Source organism: Spermophilus citellus (genome assembly GCF_964194105.1).
Source record: "Spermophilus citellus genome assembly, chromosome: 5".
Lineage (NCBI taxonomy): Eukaryota > Metazoa > Chordata > Mammalia > Rodentia > Sciuridae > Spermophilus > Spermophilus citellus.
The window spans coordinates 57616615-57627080 of NC_138186.1; the positions used below are offsets into that span (position 1 = coordinate 57616615).

General features: G+C 55.5%; 1 protein-coding gene across 1 annotated transcript; it reads right to left on the reverse strand.

Moving 5' to 3' along the window:
- Nucleotides 1-1414: 1414 nt before the first annotated feature.
- On the reverse strand, nucleotides 1415-8002 carry LOC308650057 (gastricsin-like; the record flags this gene model as incomplete). The annotated part of the gene is made up of 9 exons (XM_081295974.1): nucleotides 7935-8002; nucleotides 6716-6866; nucleotides 6260-6377; nucleotides 5324-5442; nucleotides 4784-4983; nucleotides 3664-3786; nucleotides 3046-3193; nucleotides 2200-2298; nucleotides 1415-1567 (listed from the first exon to the last, which is right to left on the reverse strand). The coding sequence occupies exons 1-9, from the start codon at nucleotides 7997-7999 to the stop codon at nucleotides 1415-1417; spliced, it is 1176 nt and encodes a 391-aa protein (XP_081152100.1). The 5' UTR covers nucleotides 8000-8002.
- Between the last annotated feature and the right edge of the window lie 2464 nt (nucleotides 8003-10466).

Here is a 10466-nt window from a genome sequence, read left to right on the forward strand (position 1 = left end):
ATCTTGTCCAGTTTGCAAAAGATTGCAGGAAGACACGAAAAAGAAAATACATTGAGGTCTTTTGGGATGAAATGCTCTGTAGATATCTGTTAGGTCCATTTGTATTAATAATATGTTTAGGTCTGAAGAGTTTTTACTGGTAAAAATCACATTCGTAAAGAAGAATAAGAAACGAGAGGAGGTGAAAAAGGAGTGGGAGAGAAGAAGGATAGGGAGCACTGCTTGTGGGTGGCCCTCTCCCCTTGGTAAGCCTGGCAAATGAATACAGGTCAGAGGTCAAGCCACAAGAAGCACTCTGTGTCTGTGGCTCTGTCCCCACATCTGAACAAGTTAGTATCTCTCAGTATCCTCCCTAGCCACTGTCCCTCACCACCAGTGATGGTACTATACACAAGTCAGAGAGCTGGGTGTGAAACTTGCCCACCCTCTTCTCCCACCTCTCACATCAGGGTAGTGTGAGTAGTAGCCACACAAACACAGGGCAAAGAGAAGGAGGGTAGGGTTGGAACTATTTAAGTTTAGGACCTCCTGACCTATGATGTCTGGACTGAATTGAAACTGCTGTGAACTATTGGTTCAACTACCTGTTTTGTCTCCAAAGACAGAAGTTGCATTCTTTGGGTCTCTGAGATCTGAGATCTGGCTTGGTTAGACAAAGTGGGCTTGATGTCCATGTAATTCAAGGAGCTATGCTCTGTCCATAGCTCAGCATCAGCCCTCTTTCAAATGAAAGACCTGGGACTTAGGAGTCCAGGTAAATGCAATCTGCCTGACTCAGCCCAGAGGCTCCAGAAGCCCTCCTAGAAGTAGTTTCTAGCACAGTCTCCTCCCTCTAGGACTCCATGAAGGTTGCAAGTGCACACAGGTGTCTAGAATCTTCAGAAAATTCTGGCCAATGTTGATTAAGAGCTGAGAGGACAGACATCTAGATCTGGGAATTGGGCCCCCAGTCACACTCTGAGAGGACATACATGTGGGTCCTAGGGTTGGTGGTACCCCAGGTTGTGGACAAGTGGACCTACAGAGCATCTCAGGTCGTTAGAGATGGGACCCTTTACCACGGTCAGCCTCTCTAGAGGGAAGCTGTGCAGACACTCCAGGCTCTGAGGGGTCAGGGCCTCTCCCAAGCCTCAGCTCAGGCTCTCCTTCTCTTATCATCTCAGTGACCCACCAGGGAACCTCATGGCCACACAGGTCCTCCAGAGGGAGACTTGTCCTGATTCCTACTCTCCTCATTCCCCGAGGCCAAGACCACACCACAAGAAAGCTCCAAAAACAACAGGTTGGTAACATGGGAAACTATTTATTATTAGAGAAGGTCCACAGAAGGCAGAATGCAGAGAGGACCCACAGAGGGCCCCAGGGAACATGGGGCCGAGAGGAGGACGGGAGCCCAGGTGTCCAGGAGGAAAGTCTAGGCGAGAGTGGCAAAGCCCACCCTGTTGTTGGCCAGGTCAAAGATGGAATAGTAGGACCTGAGGAAGACGTCCCCAAGAATCCAAAAGGGCTGGCCATCCTCCAAGGACATGTCGATGGATTGCAGTCCCACAGAGCAGTAGCCATCCTCCTGCTCCACAGAGAAAGGCATTTGGTCACACCTGGCCTGGGCACTACTCAGCCCTCAGCCCTGGGTCACTGGCACACTTTTAGAGATGAGCAGAGAAAGAACTGCCCCTGAGGACTCAAAGCCCAGCTGATTCACCAGAGCAGGGGCTGTTGGGAGGGGTTCTCAAATCGGTAAATTCAGGCTGCCTTGGCCTGTCCCCATGGGGGGAAACTCTTCTTCCCCCAAGACCCTTCCTGCACATGATTTATAGCAGGTCTTCAGGGTCATTAAGGCTTGGAGGAAGACGAACTTGATTGAAACTTTGCCCTCACCCTCATCATCTGTGCAGCTGGATCAGCTATTGAACCTCTATGAAACTCCAGGTTTCCATTTGTAAAAGAGAAAGAGAATCTTCCCCATCAAACGCTGTGACAATCATGTGGGAAGCCTGGGCACCAGGCTGCACACAGTGAGTAGCCCTAGAGAGAGCCCCTCTCCACTGATTAAGAGAATAACTGATCATGGGTGACACTCTTCTGGTGGGGATAATCCCAGGTGGCATGAGTTGGGAAATGGCACAGGGCCAGGTGGAGCTTCTCTGGCTGCACCTGCTCCTCCACCCCAGTGGCCCAGCCCCAGGGACCAGGACTTACATTGAGGATGTAGGCAGAGGGCGGCAGAGGGAACTGCACCCCGTTGATGACGAAGGTGAAGGTGGGCAGGTTCTGGACGTCGTTACAGTTCACGAAAAACTGCAGAGAAACAGGTTCTTCCAGGTCCCCTCATTCCCCACCCAAGAGCACCTGCTAAGCCTCCCAGATGCCCAAGACCTCTTTTTGGAGCAGAGGGCACAGTTCAGGGCAAATGCTATGTAGGTACTGCGTGGGTGTCACGTGCACTGCTAGAGTGGGTGACATCTGGAGAGACCTGAGAATGTCCCACACCCAAAGACACTCGTCCTGCCTGAATGACCCTTCTGAGAGGTTGAATCACTGCCCTTTCCCTAAAGGTGTCCTTTGAAATCCCACAGCCCTGTGCAGAAAGTGGACCAGGGCTTCCTCCCCTAGTGGGGAGGGCTAATTAGGTGATCCATTTCATTTGCCAGGACACACAGGAGCGAGGGGACATAGCTGTGTGGAGGAGAGGGAGATGTGGACTGAAGGTTTGTCCCTTGTAGCTCCCTTTGTTGCCCCAACATTCCAGTTACATTGTTCTAACTCAAAAACCCAATCAGCGATCAATCTGATTTCCTGAGTGGACGGTAGCACAGAAGAAATTCGTGCCTGACAGTGACTTCCCATGTCCCTCAGCACCCACATATGGCTCCACCTTAACCACCCTCCAGCCTCATCCTGTCCCAGGGCCTGGTGTTGGGTACCCCACATTCAGTACGTTGGGCAGCAAAACCATGGAGCCCATGCTAGTCTGGTGTCCCATGTGGAACTAGAAATGGCTCTGAGTGGACTCTCCTGGCCAGGGGACATCCATGACACACCCACCTGTCCATACTCATCCTCCTGGGCCCCAATGGTCTGCAGAAGGGAGCTCAGGTGCTTCTTGGGCACAACAAGCAGAGAGGTTCCTGTGTCCACCATGGCCTGGCAGCCCTGGGAGCACCAGCCAGAAGCCTCTTCCCCAACATAGAACCTGGGTGGCAAGAAGAGGGCAGCCTCAGCCCGACCAGGTCAGGCCAGCCAGGGGAGACCTTCCCGACACTGGGGAGCAAGCAAACCTGAGGCCAGTGCAACTACACCCTGCCTCACATTCCCACTAGGTCTATGCAGGGTCACCTAAATGGCCCAGGGGTCTATTTCTTATAACTTCAAGGAAGTTTCGAGAAGCACTGAAAACCAGGGACCTCAGTTTTGAATCTGTGGTGTCCTGTGTGATTGGACAGGAGCTTCTCCAATACTTGGGATTCCACATGTGCCCCCCTACCCCTTTCTGTAGACCCAACCTTGATGCCCCTGCAGAGGCCAGCTGAGACTCTAGGGAGGCCAGGCCACAGGAGTCCTTGGTGACCACACCTCAGTGGAGCCTGGATGAGTGCATGCTACGGGTGCCCAGAAGCCAACTCCAAGGAAGGAGCGTCCCCAGGGACCCCACCCCAGACTCACTCCTGGATGCTGATCTGCCAGTAGAGCTCCCGGGTGACAGGAGCCCAGAAGATCTGCCCTGTGTACAGGCTCTCGTCCACACCTCCAAAGATGACCGCTCCTCCGTCCTCAGATCCCTCTTGGCTGCAGGACACACAGGCAAAGGAGTGAAGGAATGGCCAATGAGTGGACACCCATGCTAAACAGTCACCTTCACAGGGAAAGAGCTCCTTCCCTGGTTGCCAAAGGGTTTTTCTGAAGACAGGGCCATGGGTCCCCTCAGACTTCTGAATGGCACTGTCCCACAATGCCCTATGACAAGGACAGCCCCAACTCTGTAGACCCCACCCACACTGTGTTGTCTTCTGCTTTTCATTTCATGCCTTTGCTGCGCCCTGTCACCAGGAGCCTCACCAATACCCAACTTTTTCTTTTCCTTTGCAAGTGGACATGGACAGGGCTTTGGTGGAGGGGAGGGAAAGACAGGCCCGGTTTCTTCCAGAAGATTCCCCTTAATGGTAGCAGAGTGGCTCGTTCCTAGAGTTTCATGTAGAGGTTTAAATAGGCAAAAGGAGTCCCCAGGGTTAGTGACAGGGTCAGTGTGTTGAAAGCAGGATAAGGAGACCAAGCCACAGCAAGAAGATGGAACTGACTCTAGACGGTAGAGAGGAAGAAAGCTGGACAGCAAGAGAGAAAAGCCAGGACCAGGACCTTCTTGTCTGGCCTGCTGTGGGGGCTGGGGGACAGTGGGTGAGGAGTCAGCCGAGGGCCTAGACCAGGAGACTCCAAGACCTAGAAGGACACAAGCAGGAGGTGAGGCAGCAGGTCACTGGACAGAGAGGCCTCAGGGAGAAGCACAGGCGAGGCAGGGGGCTCTCTGGGCCCAGAGCAGCAGGCAGGCCCAAGACGTGGGGAATTAGAGCAGCGACACCCGGGAGAAGTTGAGACTGAAGAAGGAGACACCATCCTGTGTCCTGAGAGTGGACTGGGGCAGGGGCAGGGGAGCAGGAGAGTCAGAGCCCAGGAGCTGAGGCTCTGAACAAGTGTGGCCCAGCCACCCCCTGCTGGGAGGTCTCCACACCCCAAGGGATCAGGGCTTGGTACAGGGCAGGACTTAGGGACCCGCAGGGCAGTCTCTCACTTGCTGAGGTAGACGCTGAACATGGGGCTGGACAGGGCGTTCACCCGCAGCATGCCCTGCAGGGCTGTGGTGGCACCACCCGCGGACAGGGCAGGGTAGGCCAGGCCCATGATGCCATCGAACTGCATATACACAAAAAAGGTTCCCGGCTCTTGCTCACTCAGGCCGAACTCCTGGTTGGGGACCTGGATACTCTGGACCTGTGGGGGGAAGACACATTGGAGTGGAGGTGACACTTCTGAGTGCATCTATGTCCTCCTGCCCCATGCCACCAGAGACCCGCCATGGTTTTCCTTCCTCCTCTGGCCCATCTGCCCACTTCTCCACAGGCATCCCAACTGTCACTTCTCTTCCAAGGGCCTCCTCCACTGTAGCCTCCCATCCCCACACCTCTGCCCCCAGTTCTAAGCTCCTGAAAAAAGGCACTATCTGACTGGTCACTCTGGTGCTCCATCCCTGGACAGGAAAGAACAAGGACATCTAGGTCCCCACCCTCTCACACCCCCCATCCAGGGTGGGGGTGGCAGCTGGAGCACTCACAGTCAGGGTGTCATAGCCGAAGAAGCCTGTGAGGCTGCCGGTACCATACTGCATGGAGAAGGTCTGCCCGTTGGTGGAGAAGGTGGAGGACTTGCTGGGGTTGAAGCGAGGGTGTGTGGCTACAGGAGGGAGCCATGTAGGACAGGGGTGAGCAGAGGGCTGCCTGGCTCTCAGGCTCATGGGCTGCACTCCTGCCTGGCCCTCAGCCTAAGCTCCCAGCCTGAGGCTTCAGCACCCCCACCTGGTCACCAAGGAGGAACTGACAGCCTTGGCCCCTGGCTCATAGGAGTTGGAAGGCATTGGCCTGAAAGCCCATGTTTCACAGGTAATTGGATGCCTGGATGATTACCACCCTGTAAGCAGGTGCGCTAGACTCCACCTCTATCGCTACCCCACCAGAAATTGGCACAAAGCCTAGTGGGAAATGCTCATTCAGTGAGGAGTGGGAGGGAGGCCTAGAGAGGAATCCACTCACCCCAACCCCGATTCACCCAGGAGCTGGACATACTGGGATGTGGAGATGGCATGGGGTGTGCCCATGGTGGACAGAGATGTCCGTATTCCAGCAGAGTTCTAGCCCATCCCTGGAGACACTCAGGGAGAAGCTAGTGGATAGGAGAGTGGAGGGCGAGGCACGGAGTGGACAGTGTCCTGAGGGGAGGAGCAGCACTGCCCGGTGAGCAGGAGAGGGTGGAGCGGAATGAACTGGAGGGGGTGAGGTGGACGGCAGAGATGAAGGGGTCCATCCTGACACGAGGCAAGGCAAGGGGCCACCCTGGAGCAGGGCCAGCCTCCTCCCTCTGGCTTGTTGATGCCCTCAGACCCTAAACAAGTCCCTGTTCTCCTCAGGAGTGAGCACCCTTCCCTGCCTGCATCCCTGGAGATGCCAGTGCCCGGCCCTGCCCAGGGGCCCTCCCTGCCCAGCCCAGCACTCACTGCAGGCCTGGCTCTGGCAGTAGACCGAGGGCACCCACAGGTTGGAGGAGCCAGTGTCAAACAGGACCAGGAAGTTCTGGGGTGGAGTCCCGATGCTGATCTCACCAAAGTAGGCAGCCTGGGGAGCCATGGGGACGGCTGTGAGCATTAGGGGGACCCAGGGGCCAGGCTTCTCCATGGGAGAGCAGGAAGGGCAGCCCTGCCCTACAGCACCACCAGAGGCCAGGGTCCCAGACACACAGGCCTCAGTCCCAGCCTGCCCAGGGCAGCCACGTGGCCTCTGTGGGTCAGCTGCCAGGTCAGCTGGGGCCCTCCCCATGCTCTGCCCAATGGGACACTCACAGCAGGGTGGCCCAGGCTGGCAGGACTGGGAGAAGGGAGCAGCCTCAGGGTGGGAGCCCAGGGAGTCCCCAGCTTTGGCAGCAGGGACAGGGACACCTAGAGACTAGGACTCACATCCATGTAGCTCATGGGCTCATAGAGCACGCTGAAGTCGCTGAAGCGGTACTTCTGAGCGGGGTCGTACTTGTGGGTCCTCAGGAAGTCCCCCAGCAAGCCCTTTTCCCTCATGGTCTGACGCACAGTCTTCATTTTCTTCAGGGGGACCCTAGGGGAGGCTGGGTGTCAGGGCAGGGCTCCCCTCCTTCCTCTACCTTCTCATTTCTTCTCTCCCTGATGTTCTCCCTCACCTCCTTCCCCTTCCTCTTCTTTCTTTCCTTCTCCCCTTCTTTCAACCTCACTCAGCACTTCTCCAAGACTCAGGAAACAATGAACTTCCCTCATGCCTGCCCTCAGCCCCTCTCAGGCGTCCTGCTCCTGCCCTGGCCTCTGCTCTCAGAGACCCTGAAAATACTTCCCATGAAGGGGAGAGGGACTTGGGACGCTGGGACTTTACACCTTCCAGAGGATGTCTGCTGAGATTTGTTCTTTTGTTTTTTAAGGTTCAGGTCTGGGATGTGACTCAGTGGGAAAACATTTGCTGAGCATGTGCCTGACCTGGGTGCAGTCACCAGCAACATAAAAACGTAGAAATAAAATAAAATAGATCTCAGAAATAGCAAAACTCACACCAAAGGTTGTCCCTTCCTATGGTGCACTATGGTACCTGGTACTGCCTATGAGACACACCATGGAGTAGGGGAGCAGCAATAATCCCCTAATATGTTTAGTCTGCAGCTGATTGAATGTGTGGCTATAACTTCACAAAGGAAAGGCCCTCTGCACTCTTCCCAGGTGGCACAGCAGGCAGGGTGGCAGGCAGGGAGCCCTATGGTCTCCTGAAGCTGATCACCTGCTCCATCCTGTATTTTCAACACCTCATGTTATAGTGATTTACAGGAATTAGTGTTTTTGCTAAAATGACTTTGGCTTCTTTCAACCAATTTGGGGTCTCAGGAAATTTTTGGAGAGACTATCTGTCTCCTCTAGAAAGGACTGTTATTTTCTGTAGGAAGAAACCACACCCTTCTTGTAAAGACCTGCGTGGGCATAGTCACCCTACTCTCTGCTTCAGGACCATCTTCTCCCCTAAGTCTGGGAGGCTCCAGCAGGGGCAGCCTTCCCTGACCCAACAGGGAATCCCACCCAGACCCAGCTGCTGTCCCCTGACTAGCTGGTCCATACAGGGCTGCAGGTTCCTGAGGTTCCCTGCACCCACAGCCAGGCCCACACTCACCTGACAAGTGTAGTGGATGCCTCCAAGGCCAGGAGGCAGACCAAGGCCACCACCATCCACTTCATGATGCCGATTCCCAGCTGGTCACAGAGCAAGTGCCACTCTGAGATCCACGGTCGCACTGGAGTGAAGACCTCAACACTCCCTCTTTATACCCCCTGGATGTGGCTGAGTCCCTCCCTCCGTCCCCTGCACACCAGGTTGCCATTGTTTCTCTGTTTTTCCCCTGGACCATGGCCACAGCTGACTTTTCAACTTGTTGACTTTTGAATCCAACAGCAGAGGCCAGGAGGTACGGGCGATAAGACAGAACAAAGTAGCCATAAGATGGAGGGGCAGAGCTGCTCCTCCTCCAGGAACCAGTGGTTTGTGTGTGCATTTTGGGGTGAGGGCCACAAAGAGGCAGAGACAGAGAGAGGGGCATAGGAACGTAGGAGGGTTTCTTGACCAGCAAGTCTTGACATGGGGGATCACAGGATCTTTGTCATGGGCACTCTCCTGTGTGCTGTAGGCAGCTTCACACCATCCTGGTGGCTTCCCCCAGGGTGCCAGGAGCAGTCCCTGAGCTGTAACAATCAGAAATGTTTCTAGGGGTTAACTAACGTCCCCCAGCAGGGGTGACATCATTGAGAACTGTGTTCTTAAGTGTGCCCCTGGTGGTCTGGCTCAAGTACTGGCTCCCAGCACCCCACATCCTTGGGATGGAATTGGGGTATGTGTGGGGGTCCCGGATGAGTAGGTAGTATAGTGAGGAGGACATGTTGGTAACAAGGCAGTTCTGATGCTAGGGTTGGGGCTGGAGACCAGTGGCAGAAGTCACTGACTGGGGGAGTCTTCAGAGGCTTTTCAGATCCATCAGGGGACTTGGAGAAACCCTCAGCACATGCCCAGGTCACACTCACAGGGTACACTATCTGGGCATTGGCCGTGCCTCGGGCAACAGAATGGAGAGGAGCCGGGAACAGGGCACAAGCAGAGAGCCACCCTTGTCCTTGTCCCCTTCTTCACTGTCTCTCCCTACACCCCCTGCAACTCTGTCCTGACCTAGTTCCCCTGAGAGGCCTCTGTGTCCCCCATTGTCCTTTACCAAGCCCTGGTCTGCCCCCCTCTGGCCCAGGTCTGGTTTTTCATGTCCCTCTCTCCATCATCTGGGGCCCCCCCACACCCATACCCCCACCTCCCCTACCCCTCACTGCCACCTCCCCCTCTTCCCATCTACAATCTTCCCAAGGCTGAGCTGACCTGAAGCTGGACTGCCAGGAAAAAGTCCCCATGCCAGCACCCTCTCTGCCACTTTGTACCCAGCGCTCAGGGCTCCAAACAGACTGGTCACACCTTTGGGCCCCAGGCAGAAGGCCAGGGCCACACCTGTCTACCAAAGATAGCATCTGGCCAGCAGGGGATTTTCCACTCTGGCCACCACCGCCCACTGCCTTCCAGATCTAGGCATCCCCTACAGGCCTCATGATGGGGGGAAGCAGGGAAGGAACTAGAGTGTGCCCACCCCTCCCAGTGAGGGAGGTCCCTGCCTGATGGTTGTCAATGCCAACCCACGTCTCTTCCTCCCTGCAGGCCCCAGAGCCATGTGGGACTCTGAGAGGAAACAAGGTGGGGAGCATTTCCCCTGAGCTGGGCATCCCCACATCCAGAAGAGAAGGAAAAAGAGTCATAGGATCCTTGGATTCCTGCTAAGTCCATGGGATGCCCTGACCTCGGGAGGCCTACTAGAGCCCAGCCTGGGGTTCCAGGGACCCTTCCTCCTGTGGTAGGATGCCAGGGGTCTGACAGTTGTCAGGCTCGCCTTCCCCAGGCCCAGTGACACCACATCCCTTCTGAGTGTCCCTGGCTTCAGCATCAGGATAGGCATCCTGCTCAGCTGCCAGGACCTGAGGATCTGCAGTCCCTCCTACCCCCTGCTCCTTCCTGTCAGTCTCATGGGAGACCCAGGTGGTCTACTTCCTCCCCTCCCCTGTCCTGTCCCACCACCCACCCTCCATACACAGAAGACTCACTCTTTGACATGACTGGCATCTGCAGTGTCCGAAGGCACCTGAGAAGTCCTCCTGGGCCACCTCAGGAGGCCTGACCTGCTGGCTTCCAACCAAGATCATCTTCTCCCCCAGACACCACACAGCAGCGCCATGGTGCTGGGTCTCCAGTGTCTAGCCATGGGCCTCCACTCCATGGACCAGATGCACCCAAGTGCAGAGACTGGGCCTTCCACTTCTCTGTGTCCAGGTCTGGGCTTAGGAAATCAGTAGAGTTGATGGATCCCAGGGACTTGTTCTCATTGAAGCTCTGCTACACCCCACACCCCATTATCCCAGGTGCACACTTCCTCCTAATGACCCAAACTGCTCTCCTGGGAGACCTTGACCCAGGGGGGATCTCAGGGCTACAGGCTGCTGGTGTCCAGGAAAGAGGCAATTGTTATGCATGCCCATTTCTCATTTCCTTTCTGCCTCACCTTCCTCAAAGTTTGTCATAAGATGTGTGCAGTGTCACATGGCTGTAATCCTAGCATCTCAGGAG